This window comes from Corvus moneduloides, chromosome Z, assembly GCF_009650955.1.
Source record: "Corvus moneduloides isolate bCorMon1 chromosome Z, bCorMon1.pri, whole genome shotgun sequence".
NCBI classification, from domain to species: domain Eukaryota; kingdom Metazoa; phylum Chordata; class Aves; order Passeriformes; family Corvidae; genus Corvus; species Corvus moneduloides.
Genome location: NC_045511.1, coordinates 208,817 through 227,214, shown reverse-complemented (window position 1 = coordinate 227,214; position 18,398 = coordinate 208,817). Strand labels below are relative to the sequence as shown.

The 18,398-nt window shown below is 44.9% G+C and overlaps 1 protein-coding gene across 11 annotated transcripts in view; it reads left to right on the top strand.

Moving 5' to 3' along the window:
• The first annotated feature begins 3,484 nt into the window (after positions 1-3,484).
• ZNF532 (zinc finger protein 532) overlaps positions 3,485-18,398 on the top strand; it is a 34,174-nt gene continuing 19,260 nt past the window's right edge. For 3 of the 11 annotated variants that reach the window (XR_004237551.1, XR_004237552.1, XM_032096415.1), the window contains exons 1-4: positions 3,675-4,185; positions 5,817-5,926; positions 6,900-7,053; positions 12,985-15,344. Coding sequence is in view for 9 of the 11 variants with exons in the window: in XM_032096415.1 (XP_031952306.1) it covers positions 6,984-7,053; positions 12,985-15,344 (2,430 nt within the window). In the remaining 2 variants the exon portion in view is untranslated. The other 8 variants (XM_032096407.1, XM_032096409.1, XM_032096408.1 and 5 more) reach the window with 8 other exon arrangements.

The window sequence follows — 18,398 nt, the reverse complement described above, 5'->3', positions numbered from 1 at the left end:
TGCTCTTGCCTGTTGAAAGGAGCCATGGCCTCTTCAGCATGGCACAGCACCGTGTTACCTCATACCTCTCAGTACATGTGGAAAAACTGAGGTATTGACTGTAACTCCTCACAGAGCAGTTTTAAGCCCATGATCCTCACTAACCAACTGATTTCTTTGGATAATGCTTAGTTTGCTCTGGTTTGTTAACAGCCAGAAAAAAAATATAATTAAGCCCTGACAAATCCTCCTGGCTTTGTATTATATCTAAATCAGCATCTCTTTTACAAATGATTAAAAATGGGAGTCTCTTGTCATTCAAGACATTGCAGTATTTGGGCTTTTACAGCATTTAACATCCTGAGAGTCGTTAGGGTTTCTCACTCTTCATGCTACTTGGGCATTGCAAATGTTCACTCTGTAGTTAAAGATTCTCTCCTGCGGATGGATTACATGAATTGCCAATTTCTGTGAACACGTTCTTTAAATCTGGGGGAAGCTGCCTGTTGTGGAGATGTTCCACAGCTCTGGGCAGTGTTTGTAGCTTTCTCCCTACCAAAGTCCTTCATCTTATCTCCTATGAGATCACCTTCTTTTAATAAATCTCATCTTTTTAAAAGCGATCCCGGAGGTTTTAGTCCAAAATGTAACAGGAGACATATTTTAATAACCAGAAAAGGAAAACGATTTTTTTTTTCCAAGAAAATACCTGGAGATTAGTGATAGGAACATCTGAAAAGGGGAAGTTTAATTGCAAGCTGGTTTTTAAATATTGAATGTTTAAATATACGTGGTTAAAGGAAAGCACTACTGCATTCTAAATAGTGGTAAGAAGAAAAATATAAGTATTCTAAAACAAGAAATGCAAGCTTCTGCTCTGCTCTTGTTGATCATACGTTACAAGAAATTTCATGATGAAAAAAGCAATGGAATTAACAGACACTATTAAGCACCTGCCAGAAGTTGTAAAGCTATTACTCTGAAAACAAATTTAGGATTGGAAATATGGAATCTGTATTTTACCCTTCTCGCTTAAGTTAAGCATGTTTTGCTAGCCAGAAAGGAAATGGTTTGTTATTGTCCTCCCCAAAAGTAGGAAGGACAAAAAAGGCAGTATTTATTCTGACATTAAAAAAAATTAAATGTAAATTGACTTTAGTTTTTATTGTGTCAATCCACCAGCAAAATCCTCTTTGGCCCCAGCACATCTTTAACGCGCAGAAACTCTGTAGCTCTGTTTGATGCAGTTGATGCCTGTACAGAAGGCATGAGACGAATACACCACTGTTTAGAGTCCTGAATTTCACGAGCCTTAAAATCCTTAGAAGTTAAATAATTTAAAAGTTATTATTGTGCACAAGTTCAGCATTCACTGCAGCATCAAAGTGTTCTGAATTGGCAGCACTCCTTGCTAACTGCTCAGAAGGAGCAGCAGGCTGCACGGGAGGCATTTCTTCAGGAAAAGAAAAGGATGGGCTCAAGATGTACCTGGTTCCCAGAGAAAGAAGTATGAGCTATGGGACTCTGCAGGTGTCAGCACAGGTGACCAGGAGATCCTGTCTCACACCTGGAGTCCAGCTGGAAGGATCCACTGGTGATGGTTTCATTGTCGGGACAGAGGTTGTCCATGCAAGGACACTGGGGTTGGGGACTTTGATCCTGGCTGCTGCAAAGCCAAGGGATAAAACAGGATAACCTAAACAAGGAGAACTGCTTCCACAACAGGTTCTAAGGATTATGTGGCACAGTGTCTGAGGGACTGAACAGGACCTCTGGTCTAAGACTTCAGAGTTAAGACATAAGGTCAATATGCCAAAAACTCCTCCCAATGCAGAAGTGACACTGCAGGGGACACCTGTTACTTCGTGTGCTTGAATTAAAAAAATACTGGAGAAGTGCTATCAGACTGGCATGGCTTGTAAAATATACTTAAAATTCTCTTCATTTTATATTTTCTAAGTCAAATACGTAGGGTGACAGACTTTTTCTCCCATGGAGATGTCAAGGACACCTGTCTAGAAGGAAAACAAGTAGAGTTGTGTGAAAGGCAGCACGCACAAGGACCTTTGTGCCATGTGTAAACTGTGAAATCGATTAACATTTCAGATATTAATACCACAGTAGTAGTAGCAGCTGCCATCTTCTTTATGCTATTATGCAAGCTGACCACAGAAATGCAATGTAAGGAAAGAGAGTGTAATTTTCACTTCTTTAATCAACTTGGTTTACTGGTCAATTGAGAAGAAATAGGGTGTTGTAATTATCATGGACTAATTCTACAAGTCACTTGCAGCATGATCCCTAGGCTTGTGCAAAATGAACTGCATGGCCCTTCTTGAATAGTAAAACTAGTGCACAAATCCACAAATCGATTTATTATATTCAAATTCTATAAACTTGTCAGACTCACTGATTGCCACAGCTGACAATCAGTAGAACCTGTGTTCTGCTGCTGTTTTAGTTAATTGGAATAAGTTAGAATTTTTACCCGGAGGCTGGATTGGAGCAGCCAGGGCATGGCCCGATGGATAATTTCCTGCCCGACTGACACCTGTGGGCACAGCTTCTGGGGCAGCTTCCCAGAAGGAGCTGTGCTTGTGCAGAGGGCCTTTGGGACTCTGCTGCCTCCCTAACAGGCATTAATACACCAGCCTAATTTTATCTAGAATATGTAAAATACTGTATGCTCATAGCATAAACTTGAGACGGATGTATTTAAAGCCATTAGTATGATTCAATAAAGCGATTCGCGTGCAAAACTTTACATTCTGAAAATGCTGCTGCACGGTGGTAAGAGAGAGAGGGAGGGATCTCGTCCTGCCGTTCCTAGCAATGGCGATGCCGCCAGGATGCTGCGCAGCCAACAAAGGCAGCTGGTCAGAGGAAGCGCACGGGCCGCAGGCGCTGTGCAGGCAGGCCCGAGAGTGCCCGGGTAACGGGGTGTGGAAAGAAAGACAGCATCGCTCCGGGACACGGTTCCCGGCCGCGCCCCGGGACCTGGGGGGAGGGGGGGGGGGGTGACCCCGGCCGGGCCCGGCGGCCGCAGCGCCGGCAGAGGGGCTGAACCGCCAGAGCTGGCAGCGTGTGGCTCCTCCCGTCCTTTGTTGGCCTGGAACCGGAGCAGCGGCCGCGGGCTCTCCCCCTGGCTGCCCTTCGAGGCCTGAGGCACTCGGGCAGGGGCAGCGCCCGGCGGGTCCCGGGCAGCGTCTCCCACGGCACCCGGGCGGCGCCGGCCTCGGCGCTGCGGAGATCGGCCCCGGCAGCCGGCGTGGTTCTTCCCTCCGGCACCGGTCGGAAACCCCCCCGACCTGCCCGGGCTGCGGGAGACCGCGACCCGGCCCCGGCCCCGGCCCCGCAGCGCTCGGCGGCCCCGCAGCCTCCCCGCCCCCGGCACTCTCCAGGGAGCCGTTCCACACGGAATCACACGGGAGCGTCTCCCCATCTGTGCCGCCGAGCACCCCCACCCCCACCGCCCAGCCCCGCAGCCTCCTGCCATTATGTTCCTCCGTCGCGGGGCCGGGCCGCGCCGCGGGCCGTAGCCCTGCCCGAGCCCGCCGGCTCCGGCCGCAGCAGGTGTGTCGCATGGGGACCGGAGGTTGCATGCTATGGGGTCGCTTCCTCCCGGCCCGCCGGCGGCCGGAGCCTCGCGGGCACCCGTGCAGAAACTGCTCGGGCCGCCGGCTCCGGGCCGGCCGGGCGGGGGCGGATCGTTGTCCCCGCCGCCGAAGGGGCCACGGCCTCCCCTCCCCGGCCTCCCCTCCCCGGCCGTCCCCAGGGCTCGCAAGGCCCGGTCGGACAGGGCCAACTCGGGCCGGGAGCGCGCAGACCCGCAGGGAGGTGCCCAGGGCCGCCGCAGCCCGGAGGAGGGAGCGGCCCCCCGGACCGAGGGGCCGAGGGAGGGCCGGCCGCGGTTGCGGCCGCAGCAGCCTGTGTGGGGAAGACGGGCCGAGGCAGCGGAAGAACATGGTGGTTCTCCCCAGAACGGGGTGGGGATGAGGGATGCGAAGAAGGTGTCTCCGCAGGGAGGGGTGCAGGGTTGTGCCCGAGACCTCTGTTCAGTTGCAGGTGCAGCCAGGGGCAGAGGGGCTTGCCGGGGTCGCCCACCCGCCCGGAGGGAGCCCTGCTGAGCAGCATCTCCCGCAGCCCCCGAGAGGAGGGGGTTTCAGCGCGTAGGCGGAGGTGGTTACTGGTGTTCCCAGAGCAAGGGTGAGTAGCCAAGAGGAGCGGGGTGGCTGCTGTCTCGGTCTGGGTGCCTTTCAGCCACGCAGGAGGAAGGCCCTGCGCGGCCGAGGTGAAGGGGAGCGGGCAGGAGCAGAGCGGCCACGGGTGCAGGTGGGTGCGGACCCCTAGAGCGGCGTGGGCACCGCAGGGGGCCGAGACCCTGGGCAGGCATCCCCTGAGAGGTGCAGGGCCGGGCAGGCGGTCGGTCCGCACAATCTCTGCGGGGTGGGAGCTGCGCAGAGCCTGACTGGGCCTCCCCGGCCGGCGGGTGCCAGCCGGGGGGGCTGCGCAGCCGTGGGGCTGCAGCTCGCTGCTTCTCAAGGCCTCTAGCATAGTCGAATAGCAAAACGGGGAAAAAAAAAAAAAAAAAAATCAAAAAATCAGTGCAGCAGCCAAGCCGGTGCTGCGAGGAGGGGGCAAAGGAACTATTTTGCAGGCATCTTGCTGCTGCGGAAATGGATTTCTTGAGGGGAGGGAGGCGCGTTTGTGGGTACTCTGTAGTGTAATGCTTCTCAGAGCACAGAAAATGCCACTCGGGCGGCCCCAGATGGAACGAGGAGTCGGGAGGGCGGATGGGAGAAGCCCTTGATCGGGCACCCCGTGGCCGTGGGCATGAGGGGGCAGATGTGACGTGTGTGAACAGCCACCCCTCATCTGTGGGAGCAGAGGGGGAGCAGCCCGGGTTAGCAGCCTGTCTCCCAGGGCTGTGGCCGAGCCTGCCTGGTGCTGCAAGAGAGATCCTATGAGGATTTTTATTGCGGTCTCTTTGTTAGCTACAGACAGGCACGCATACACAGCTCTCAGCCAGGTTGTGGGAGGTAAGTGGGGGAGGCGAGCAAGGGAGCGTTCGGGGGGCTCTGGGGAGCAGGGGCTGCGTGGGCCGGGCACGAGGGGAGCCGGGGCACAGGGCTGTGCCGGCCCCACGCCACACAAAAACCAGCCCCTGCGATTTTCAGGGACTTGTTGGCAACTCAGCGAGGGTTGCCATAGCTTTTTATGTAGGGTGACCAGAACCGGCTGGAACTGGTTTGAGGCAGATCAGCTCCTGAACACAATGCAGTCACTGAGCTACTACACTGGGATAGCTTCCTCCCTTCATGGCAGCCAAAAGCAGAGGAGCTTGCAGAAAGATACCATCCCAAAACAGTATGTGAATGCACACTTTAGACACACAGCACTGGTATGTGGCTAACGTAGTCATAAAGGGTTCTGTATGTAAATGTACATATTTGCAGTAACTGAGATTACTTCGGCTTTTCGTGCCTTTTTATGCTTAAGGAATGGGCAAGAGCTGAGATTTATGACCCTTATTAAAATATTTTTGCTTTGCAAGGGTGGGACACTGGTTATGCAGTCTATTTTAAAACTAAACTAAATAAAATGGATTGAATGATTTGTAATTGTAGTTATGCTTGTGAGTGAGGATGCTTTGCATGCTGTTTTATTTACAGGGTGCTGTCTTGTGGTTTGCTTCTTTAGGAGACATTAAGGGGGGGGTTGCTGTGCCTTTCTCTAAGGCCAAAAGGAAACAATATTGTTGTAGAATTGTGCATAAAAGCATTGAAAAGATGCTGTAAGGCATACTCGTTTTCCCTTTTTTTTTTTTTTCCTTGTAGGCCTATTGATTGGGGCTGCCTTTAACCCTTTGGTGTTTGCAGAGGTAATGTGGCTGTGGCAGTAACTGAGCACTGGCTAAAAAAATCTCTCAAAGGTCAAGGTTCACAAGGTGAGATGGGTGGTTTGGGCTGAATATCACAATAGCGTGGAGGTACATCCTGATTGCACACTTGGCACATTAGGAAGGAGACAATTGTTTAAGTGTTACTGAAGAAATGCTATTAAGGTCCTCCAGTTCTAATAGGATTAAAGCTCTTATTTGTAAAGACTTACTGATATCTTGGCTAAATACAGTATTTTCATTGAAATATATCCAGATATACGGTTTTTTTCCACAGTGTAGTGATACAGAATAGGCCTCTGAATGACAATCATGAATTGTGGACCAGTTGTGGCAGGGAGCTGTTCTGTTTTGTATTAGACACACACATGCAGAATTTGCTGTCTGATTATTTACACATTATTTTTTGACCACATCCCAGTGACCCAGTACTTGGTTTTGAATTAAGGTCTTTGGTGTTAAACACGTACTTAATATTGCCTGCAGAGAAAAAAACCTGTGCAAAAGAAATAGTGTGGATGGCTTTTCTTAAACTGTTGTAACCTGGGGAGGATTTTGCAGCAGCCAGGTGGAAAGATGCATTTTGGGGGGCTGGATGGAGCTCCTGTGCATTATCAGTGGCATGAATTATAATATTGTGCAGTAATGAAATCAGCATAGGAAACCGGATGGGCAGTGCAGCAGCTGCAGAGGGGTGACTGCTTTTAACTCAAAGCAATGGATAATGGACAGAATTTTTAGTTTTTCTTTCTCAGCTAGAAAATACAAAATGTGTACTTAGATTTGAGCTGGTGTTTTTATCTTATAGTGAAACCTGAAGGATTCAGAGAGAGTGAGAGAGGCAGAGAGAAGGAAGCAGTAATGAATCTAGCAAAGGGAAGAACAAAGGCTGTTAGAGCTTATACAGTGGATCACTAAACATTTTGCCTGGGGGATTCTTTTGCTAGAACTGTTACTTCTTATAACAGGAAATCGCAACTCTAGAATCCTAACCAGTGTGATTTTTAAAAAATCTTCCCAGTCCTGGCTGTGTTAGCTGGTTTGGTAATCTACAATCAAGATAATATGGAGGCAGAACGTTGGAAATATTCTGTTGTGGTGTGAAATGAGGATCCTTTCCTCTGTGCTCAGCAGAATAGACAGTCCTAAAAGCCTTGAGAGGTTGTGGATACTGGGTAAGTTGTGTGCTGGCTGCTGAGGCAGGGTGACAATACAAGGGAACCTTTTTGTTTCTGACTGCAGTAGATTACGTAAGGCATTGAGCTATTAATTGTAGAAAAGTGAAAATAGCATGCTAACATTTGGCCTGAAATTCTGGGTTTGTGGGCTTTACTGCAGCTGTGATGTGTTGTTTTGCAGGTTTGATAGAGCAGTGAATAGCTTGTGGTGGAGCAAAATGCCTGACAGATCACTGTGCTGATTTCTGCTCCTGTTCTTCAGCATTGGGATGCAGAGGGTCTATATTTGACTATAGGCGTCTGTAGCAGAATGATGCTTGCAAACAGGAGTTCTGCTGCATGATAGGAATAGGATCTCTTCCTGATGAGGATGCATGTTCTTTTCCAAGTGTCAGCTAAAATTCATATATTACACAAGGGCACCTTTTGGTTTTTTTTTTTTCCTTCTGCCAGAATAGTAAGCAGCTTTAAAATTGTAAGTTCTTGGATTGTGACAAAATTCCTTGTATCCATTTTTTTTTGGCTTTTTGAATGCTATCTGTGTTACAAATTTTTATTTTTAGCAAAGGAGATTTTGAATTTGCAGGGATTTTTGTTGGCTGTAAGATGAGAGACCTGCATAGATGGAGTCTGCAGTGTTCTTGGTGAGTTGTCTTTTTTCAGTCTAGTAATATCTGTAAATGCTCTTCATCAGGAGATTGGATTGTGCACGCGGGCCAGCTTTCCAGCAGCAAATGCTAGTGCTGGAGGGCTGCTCTTCTGTACCAGCACCCAGGATCTCATTTTGCATTGATCTCAATTATTTGATCTCTAGAATGAGGGTAAGGATTTATCACATTCCAAGTCCCTTTGGAATGAATTGCCTAACTTTTGTTTTCTTCGCCATATGCTTATGTGTTAAAATACAAATGTGCAGCAGAGTACCAGGAATAGATTTTTCAGAAAAACCCAAATTTGACCCTAAGGTTCTCGGGCCTGCTTGTTGCCCTGATGGGCCCTGCCTGGCTGGGAGAGCTCACTGGGAGGCTGCAGCTGCTCACGCTGTGCTTGGACCACAATTGCCATCCACTTCAGAAAAAGTACCTTAAAGGAAAGAGGTGGGAAGCTTGTGCCATTTAGAATGTAATTTGAGTCTGCATTAGTTTGGGAATCTCAAAATTCTCTTCATTATTGTTGTGCATCTGAATTAGTCACGTGTTACTGCCCCAGCCTGTTTCACATATAGAAGTACAAAATTAAGCCATGTTTGTAATTAATTTTTTAAGTAGACTGCAAAAAGAATGGTATGTCGATTTCCCTGCTTTTCAGGAATTCATCTTTCTTTTAGGAGGGATTTAGGAACCCTGGCCTGAATCTCTTGATAAGTACAGGTGGTTTTCATGTGGCCATCTGTAGCTGAGGATGGCCTGTTCAGCTCCATGTTTTGCATAAGGAGATTCCTTGCTCGTGTTGAAACATCCCTATTCTTTTTGCCAGCCAAAGGCTGATTGTCCTGAACTTTGAACCAGCTGCATGTGGTTCTTTTCAAGCTGTGCTAGAAGTGGTTTAGACTCCAGAAGATTCATTCCCCTCCTCCTTCCCTTCTTGTTTTCTCCTACCCAAAGAGAACCTGAGATACCCAGTTCAAAAATTGATGTGTTGGACTACAGGATGAGGCTCCTAAGGAGTTGTAAACTACAAGTAACACTATTTTAGCTGTCAGAATGGTAGATTAAGTCTTTTACTCATTGAGTCTTGTGCATGGAAATAAATTGGATTTTCCCCTTTTTTGAAGGTGGGTAAATATGGTGTATAATATAGAAAAAGTAGGTTGCTTGGGACAAATTTTAACTGTGAAACACCCCATGCTTCACAAAGATTGTTTACATTAGGACTGGCATGACCTTACTGATGCTGTGGATGCTAAATAAGACCTTTATCCTGAGAAATCAGAATTTCTTAGGATAAGAATTACTTTGCATATTATGAAAGGAATTTCTGTGATTTGTGGAAGCAGCTGTTTGTCTGGGTTTTGCAACAGTAGCAAGTCATGGGCCCTTTGATTGCGAAAATGAGCCTATGTTTTATGTATATGAGCATGAGAGCCATTGCTGACTGTGGTTGAAGTGGCCTCTTGCACATCCTACTCGCCTGCTGAGTGTGTCAAGCCAGGCGAGGCTGTGATTGGAGATGCGGTTCCCCTTTCCTGAAGAAGGTTTTGTGGTTAGATTAGCATATTGCTTTGTCTGTCTTTACAATGCTTGACTTTCAGAGTAAATGACTGGAAGTGTAAGTCAGTCATAATTACTAATGGCCAATGAACTACTCGTAATTGGTCTATTAGGATGAAGTTTGCCTAATGTTAGGATATATGTTACTGTAATTCTGATCGAATCCCTTAAGTCTTCTCTGCCTGATGAAATTTCTTATCACAACAATACAGAAACCAAAACCCAAAAAAGTATGGTTTTATGCTGGTTAGGCTGGTATTGCTCCCTGTGTAGGCATTTTCTTCCAGAATGAGCTTGATGTTACTTAGGCACTATTACTCATGTTTGGAAGTAGAGTAATTATTCCAGACTACTGGAATTTTGCTCTGGAGTAGTGTGTCTGCCTGGGAATCAAAAGAAGTAACAGACTAATTTCTGTATGTGGCTATACCAGAACCAGAACACTGCCATGTGCCATACCCTGAAAAGGTGTGTCTCCGTGTTCTGATTTCACAAAACTGGAAAGAATGCTGGTGTTATTGGAAGGACGTGCAAAAGAAAAGGTCTCCATCCTAAAGGGTGCACAGTCCACAAATGTATGTAGTACAAACAGAGATAAAAAAAAGAGTTTAAGGCAGGTAAAGGAATGTAGTCATGAGAACATGAATGCCATAGGTAGATGAAGAATAAATTTGGGGGTTTATGTCCTTTGATAACAAATGGACTTGCTGCTGAGGGAAGCTGAAGTTGAGTAATTGTGTGAACAAAAGCAAGGAGTTAGATATTTAAGTATAGACAGTTACATGGGATTTGAAGGCAAAGGGTAGACATTCAGTAAGGCAGAAAAGATGGTCTGGTCCAGTTAAAGCACTTGCATAAAGTTGTTAGACTTGTGTTTTAGCTATTTGGAAGATCTGGATGAATAAGAAGGTGAGTGTCAAGGAGGAAAAGTTGGTTGGTTCTTCAAAGGTTAAGGATTAAATCAAAGTGTAAAAATTGAGCATGTAAGACCATGCTTATGATCCAGAAATGATAGAAGCCTTCATGCATAGGGAGTATTAATTGGAAAAGTATTGAGAAAGGAGGATGATTATTTGCCATTTCTGGAAAGCTTGAAGCTGTTCTTGTACCTGATAGACAAAAATTAGGGGTTTGAGCAGTTTGGAGATAGGACCTGGCTGGGAGCTGCCATGTTATTCTATTTTCTTGTCTTCATTAGGCTGTTGAACTTCCCTAGAATGATTCTGATTTGAGTGTTTACAATTGCTTGGCTTTACCCCAAAAAATTACCTTTTAATCTCAGCAACAGCTTCTAGACAGCTTAGTCTTTCTGTGGAGAATGCTGGGCCCAATCTGCAGGTGTCCTGAAGCCAGAGCTACAAGATAAATCTGACTTAGAAAGTAAGAAAAAATGTGTGTGTTTCTCTGGTGTGTCCCCCACAGAGAACATGAAAGGGTAGGTTTGTTTTTCCTCTTATGGCTAGAGTCTTTCTAGCTGGAACAGGTACAGATAGAGGGGTTGAGGAGGAGTTGTAACAATTCCATGCAGTGAAACAAAAAGTCAGTTCTTCAGAAGCAGCAGTTTACTTCTAAGTCCTGCTTGTCCTGCTTGCTTCTTCTACTGTCAGAAGAGAGTTCTCATGGTCTGGTTCTTGTTTTGACATAATTCCCCAAGTGAGTGCTTCACTGGAATGTGGTATCAGATGAACTGGAGTAAAAAGGCTGACTTTTGGGAGAAACAAGGCAGTGGAACAGACAAGGAGTGCCTTGCTTTGGCTAAAATCTGTGCCATGTTCTTCATGCTGTTCATAGAAAACACTTGAGGAGATGTGTTTCCAAAGAAACAACAACGTAGGAAGTCATGCACACATGCTTTGAGAAAGCATGAACGCAAATAAACCACTCCTGGTTCACCTCCAGAACTTAGTTTCAGTGAGATATTGACGCACAGATACAGGGGTGGGTGTTGTCACTACAGAGATTCAGGGAAACCGTTTAATAAGGGTATATTCAGAATCTGTTACTTTAAGTTTTTAAGACTCATTATCTTCCCAGAAGTTCCCTCAACCACCATCAGAAAAGCAGAATGCAGAAGCATTTCACCTCACTGCTTTGCTAGGCTCCCTAGCTGTGTAATTCCTATTGGCCATATCCAGATTTTTTCCTTGTTACTTTTATCATTGAATGATTAGTAAGCAGAGTAATGCATGGATTTTTAAATAAACTGGTTTTCTGTATAACTCTTCTCAAACATTCTCAGAGCACTTTTCAAAGAAATTCCAGTTCCTGGAAAATCATGATTTCCTAGGGAACCAGGAGCTTGCCTTACTTCCTCTTCTGAAGTATTTACAGGCATGATGTTGGCCCAGAGAAGGAATAGACTCACAGCTTGTATGGCAGCCAAGGTGCCAGTTGATTTTGATCTTGGATAAAAAGCAGAGTTTTATCCTTAAGGGAAAGAGTTACTGAAAGGTTTGTGGAGGGGGAAAAAAAGCGGGAGGAATATGGCTGCAGAGTCCTGGCAGTTGTGGTGGAAACATAGTTTATACACTGAATCTTAGTATGGGTGCCCTAGAATAGCGAGGAAGAGATGAATAAAATGGCCAGGTTAGAACTTCTCTTCCTTGTGTATGACAACTGACCGTGTTTGTCTCCCTTTTTGTTTAACTTTGATTGCTTGAAAAGTCTGAAGAATGAGAGAAGTTCTTGATAAGGGCAGCAGCAGTTGTCAGTAAAGGACAGCTGTGTTTCCTCTGCTGGGCAGTTGTGATCTTAAACATACTTGGAGGAAATAGCATGTAAGCAGGCCTTAATTCACTGCTATTGGTAAATGTTAATTAAACTCCATGATATGTAATTAGAGGACGTTTCAGACTAGGGAGACTATCTAGCTCTTTTTGAGTGTATGCAACAACTGTAAAAAGACACCTATGGACAGATGTACTACCAGAATGCAACTAATTAGTATCCCTGATTAATGAGAAACTGTGTCAAAACTTTCTGTGGTTTTACATGGATTTGATATGCTCCGGTACCTGCAATCTTTTCCATTTAATCCTCATAGAAACTTGCTTTGTGATTTTGATACTATGTGTGCATCTATTTTTGTATTAAGGACTTCATCAGTTAGACAAGGGGCCCAAAACCATTAAGTGAACTGTGTAAACAATTTGCAAAACTCTTCTATGTTTATTTGAAGCTGTTGCGTGAAATGTGTGTGTCTATTCCAGTATCCTTGAAAAATTTTCCTCAGTTGCCTTCTCATAGTCCACAGTGACTTCCAGGTAGCCAGTGTTGATGAATACTTAAGTCTTACAGATGTTTATTACTTTATTATTTTCAAGAAGACTCCTCAGATTAATAGTGCAACTGTTAAGGAAAGTCAAGACTTCAGAGAAATTGCAGGTGTCTCATGTTATTTTCATGAATGTCCATTTTGCAGTCTGTGTGGATAGGAGGGAATGTTAGGAGAGGGAACAGGAAGAAAGTCACTGCAGTTTGGGCCCAGAATGAAATTGCCAGGTTACCATCTGTGGAGTATATGAATTACTATAGTTCTTGGTGTAATAATTAAACTGTACACTTGGACTGGAACACTGTTCTGTAATGTATAATCTCTGAAAATATTGATTCAGAAGTGAAATAACACCTTTTTGCATGGTAGATATGAACAAACGCTTGTTTTGTATAAGACTGTGCTACTAGAGCTTAAAGTGATGACTTTCTGCTTATTTTACAGATTTGCTTACAATCAAATACGTGGCCATGGGGGATATGAAGACCCCAGATTTCGATGACCTTCTTGCAGCCTTTGACATACCAGACATGGTAGATCCCAAAGCAGCTATTGAATCTGGACATGATGACCATGAAAGCCACATAAAACAAAATGCTCATGCAGATGAAGATTCCCATGTCCCATCATCATCTGATGTTGGGGTGAGCGTCATCGTGAAAAATGTGCGTACTATTGATTCTTCCGAAGGTGTGGATAAGGATGGCCACCATTCCGCAGGCAACAGCTTGCACAATGGCTTCCTAACGTCAGCAGCTCTTGAGAGTTACAGTAAAGATGAAGGGAAATCACTTAAAGATGATGGGTCAGCTTCTGAGGCTACACTGAAGGATTCAGCTTTCAACCAGTTCAGCCCAATATCAAGTGCGGAAGAATTTGATGATGATGAGAGAATAGAGGTAGATGACCCCCCGGATAAAGAGGAGATGCGTGCAAATTTCAGAGCAAATGTCTTGGCAGGATCTCTATCTCAGCAGGAATATGACAAACTAAAGGCACTTGGAGGGGAGAACTTAATTAAATCTGGAATCACTGTTTCAAGTAGTATAGATAAAAATAAAGCTGCTAAACGAGAGACAGAGACAAACTCCATGAATTTAGGTGTCTATGAGCCTTTTAAAACTCGAAAAACAGAGGACAAGTTACAAAAAGACAATTCTGAGAAGCTTCTTGAAAACAGGGTACTTGATGGAAAACTGAGTACTGAAAAAAGTGACACAAATCTTGCCAGCATTTCCCAGTCCAAAGCAAAGTCATCAGCAAAGCTTTCTTCCTGCATTGCTGCAATCGCAGCACTGAGTGCTAAAAAGGCAGCTACAGATAGCAGTAAAGATTTACAGTCTAATTCAGAAGAGTCTTCTCCATTACCAAAAGACATAAGTGAAAGTCCCCGGGCTGTTGAAAAATCTCCTGAGTCTCAGAGTCTCATTGATGGTGCTAAGAAGCCGTCTGTCAAACCACCCGATAGTCCCAGAAGTGTCTCAAGTGAGAACAGTAGCAAAGGGTCTCCATCTTCTCCCGCAGGGTCGACACCAGCCATCCCTAAGGTTCGCATAAAAACCATCAAGACTTCTTCTGGGGAGATCAAGAGAACTGTTACTAGAGTGTTGCCAGAAGTTGATGTGGACTCTGGTAAAAAGCCAGAGCAGAGTGCTTCCATGGTAACCTCCATGACATCTCTCCTGGCCTCACCAACTTCCGCTGCTGTTCTCTCCTCTCCTCCCAGAGCTCCTCTGCAGTCCTCAGTTGTCACCAATGCAGTTGGATCTGCAGAACTTGCCCCTAAGCAGGTCACTATCAAACCCGTGGCTACTGCCTTCCTGCCCGTTTCAGCAGTGAAAACAGCAGGTTCCCAAGTGATCAATCTGAAGCTGGCTAACAACACCACAGTGAAAGCCACTGTCATCTCTGCTGCATCCGTGCAGAGTGCCAGCAGTGCCATTATCAAAGCTGCCAATGCCATCCAGCAGCAGACAGTCGTGGTGCCAGCATCGAGCCTTGCCAGTGCCAAACTTGTGCCAAAGACAGTCCATCTTGCCAACCTTAACCTTTTGCCTCAGGGTGCTCAAACCACCTCTGAACTGCGCCAAGTGCTAACAAAACCCCAGCAGCAAATCAAGCAGGCAATAATTTCTGCAGCAGCCTCCCAGCCTTCGAAAAAAGTGTCTCGAGTGCAGGTGGTGTCATCTCTACAGAGCTCTGTAGTGGAAGCGTTCAATAAGGTGCTGAGCAGTGTCAATCCTGTGCCAGTTTACATCCCAAACCTTAGCCCCCCAGCCAATGCCGGAATCACGCTACCAACGCGAGGTTACAAGTGTTTGGAATGTGGCGACTCATTTGCTCTCGAGAAGAGCCTGACCCAGCATTATGACAGGAGAAGTGTGCGAATTGAAGTGACTTGTAATCATTGTACAAAGAATTTAGTTTTCTACAATAAATGCAGTCTCCTGTCCCATGCTCGTGGGCACAAGGAGAAAGGCGTCGTGATGCAGTGTTCCCACCTGATCCTAAAACCAGTCCCAGCAGATCAAATGATAGCATCTCCTTCCAGCAATACTGCTGCAGCCGTGCTCCAGAGCCCAGGGGGAGCTGGCATGCACTCTGTAACAAAGATCCAGTCTGGCTTAACTGGGACAGTGATCTCGGCCCCCACGAGCTCTCCTGTCATTCCAGCTATGCCACTAGACGAAGATCCATCGAAACTCTGTAGACATAGTCTAAAGTGTTTGGAGTGCAATGAAGTTTTCCAAGATGAGACATCTCTTGCAACTCATTTCCAGCAGGCCGCAGACACAAGTGGACAAGTAGAGTATCCTATGTTTACATTCCAATGTTTCATCTATAAGCCTAGGAGACTTTGGATATGTTTTTACTTTCATTTAGCTGTTAATTATCTGAACCTCTGTGATTAAAATGATAAACGAAAACCACAAAAAGTCTTGCAAGCACTTACATAGTGAATGTCAACATATGCAGCATAAATAAGACTTTTCTTAGAATCTTTTTAGGCTGTGAAGTCTGAAATTGACACTGTATAGTTTTGCTAAAATTTAGCATTAGCTTTCTTACAGCTGAACATTATAATACAGAAAATAATAATGGGTTTTACTAATAATATTTTAATACTTCTTTCTGTGCTTTGGAATTTGACTAGCCCGTGGAATCCACTTAATTGGCACCCTCATTAACAGCCCGTCTATTCAACCTGAATGATAGCTTCAAGTGATTCATTCTCGATTGGTCTTCAGGTTTTAGAGTTTTCATCAAGTGCCCTAAGTGATTGAGGCATTCCCCTCATGTGCAGGGAGGGACTCAGGCAGTGACAAATGGCACACTGACTACTGACAGGAATGCCTGCTGTTTGCCTCAGCTCTTCCTCAGAAAGTGCAAAGTGCTGTTCTCACTGGCACACCTTCCTTTCTGTGTGACCATTGGTTTAGTTGGTTGGGTTTCTTTTCCTCTTACAAGTGCTAATGAGTTCAACTTCAAAACCATTTGAAAATTCTTTACTAATGTATGTGGCCTGACCTGAAAGAAATACGTCATTCAATAAAACTTAATATTAATCAGTGTGCGATGTATTTTATAATCCTGGAAGAGTGAAGGTGGTTAATTAAATGATATGGTTGGATCTCTGTTGGGGTGTGCCAATTAAAAGGGATTCTGGTGTGTTTCAAAGCATTCAGGTGAGCTTGGTGCTCCAGCTTCCTGCTGCGGGGGGAAGCTGAAAACCTGCAAGCATGCTCAAGACAGGAGTGCCCCGGGAATATTCCTGGGAATCAGACAACAGTGAACAGGCTAAAGATTTTTAAGTCCTGAAGTTAGGAAAAAATGCACTAGTCCTAGGAGCACAGGCAGGTTCCTGTCAGGATCTATTCACTACACACAGGACCTGTTCTGTACCACGAAGCAGCTCCACTGCACCTACCACTACAGGTAGTAATGTAAAGAGATTTGCACGTGGAAATAACCTTGATTGTGTGGCTCTGCCTTAGCTCCTCCCTTTAACTGGCTAGCAGGTAGACTGAAATAGCCTGGATTCCCAGTGGAATACCATGCAAGTGAATTTTTCTTTGTAAGATACTACAGGTGTGCTTACCTAAGGGAGTTTCCTTCAGCAGAACATGTTCATCCATAGATGTTGCTGCAGTTCTGAACAGGGTCTAATGGCTGACCATGAGTATATTCTGCACCAGATTGAGCTACTTAGGGTTTTTAGCTGATTTGCTGGTGCATAATAAGCCCATTAGGTAACATTCCATCTAAGATGCAGTAGTCCTTGCAAAAACTTTTGGTTTTGGTACTGGAAAATCAAGCAAGTAAGAAGGCCCCAAGACAAAGCAATTGGATGAGAGACAAAGGATAGGTTGGGGAGGATGAGGCTAAAATACAAATGGAAAAAGAAAGAGAACAAAGATAAAGTGAAGTTCTCACTTTTGGGGTGGGGGGATTTTTGTCTTTATGGCCAGGTAAACTAAACCTTTTGCCCTTCCCTTTCTCCCTCTGTCTGGTGCTTTTTCCCTGTTGCTGCTGAGTTTGCTCTCCATACATGTCCTGTTAGGTACTGTTTATCCTGGTGATTCAGTAAAGAAAAGCAATTGTGATGTTCACAGAATGTCAAAAGGGAGCTGCAGGGAGGTGGAGAGAGAAGTGTGGGTTCCCAGGTACTGCTGTTCAAGGAGGAAAGCCCCTGGAGTTGCAGGAGCAGCTGGCATTGCCTGCTGCCTGTCAGGGTATTTGTGTCTCTCATGGAAACTTGCTCTGCTTTAAGAGCTGCAGGTTTAAAAAAAAACAGTGCAAAGCACTGGAGGAAAAGAAGCTATTTTCGTGTTCTTCCATTTGAAAAGAACACTCCTCTTAATAAATATAGTTTAAAATGTTCTTTGTTGAAATATCCTTTTAAATATTAATTAATCACTTTTTGTAGTCCTTTTCATATGTCAAGCAGCAGCTGGCTTTTTACAGGGTGTTTGGTTGTGTCCTGTAGGGGTAGTATTTCCTGGAGAAAGAACTATGTATAGGCATTTATTACTAAGTATTTTGCTACTTTTTCTTTAGATGTTACCTTTCGAGAAGCTTGGATGAGAAATAACTCTGACTTGTTTTCCTTCTTAGTGCTTGGCACTGGCTTTTTGCTGTACAACTGCCATTACTGTAGGTGGAAGAGGACAGGGAAGTTAGATGAGATTGGTATTTTTTCCTTTGGAAGGAAGGAAGGAAGAATGAAAGTAAACAGAGTTTGCAAACAAGTAACAGGAAAAAAGGTTATTTGCAGCTTACTCTTCTTTCTAGTGCCCATGTAATTGCTCCTGAAATGGAAAATGTATAGTTTTGTGTTTTCAGTGAGTAAGTAGCTGCTCTTATACTCCTGTTACGGAAGTGAAATGTTTTGTTTAAAATAAACAATGGTAGAACAATCCTAGCAATGAAAATACATTCCCTATAAAGTTGTTACCTTTCTATAATGTTTTATTGCCATTAATATTCCTGTAAAAGGAATATTAACCTAAAGGAATATTAACCCTGACTCACTGACAGGTTTTCTGGCTGAACAAAACCCTCGTCTACTTGCTGGGGGGATAAGGCAGCAAATCTGGGCTAATGAATGTTAATATTTCTCTTTAGTTACAGAAAGGAGTATATTGCTCCCATGGAAACTACATAGCTCATTTCCCTTCATACTCAGCGTTCTTGTGTATCTTTATTTTCCACCTCCACCATTTTTCCTTCTAACCCTTTTTTTTTTTTCTGAAACTTTGACTTTAAATGCAGGCAGGTGATGATTTTCACAAACTGTGTTTTATTTTGGTGTGGGTTGGAATGAGAGAACTGGAAGTTAATGCCACCTTAAGCCCAAA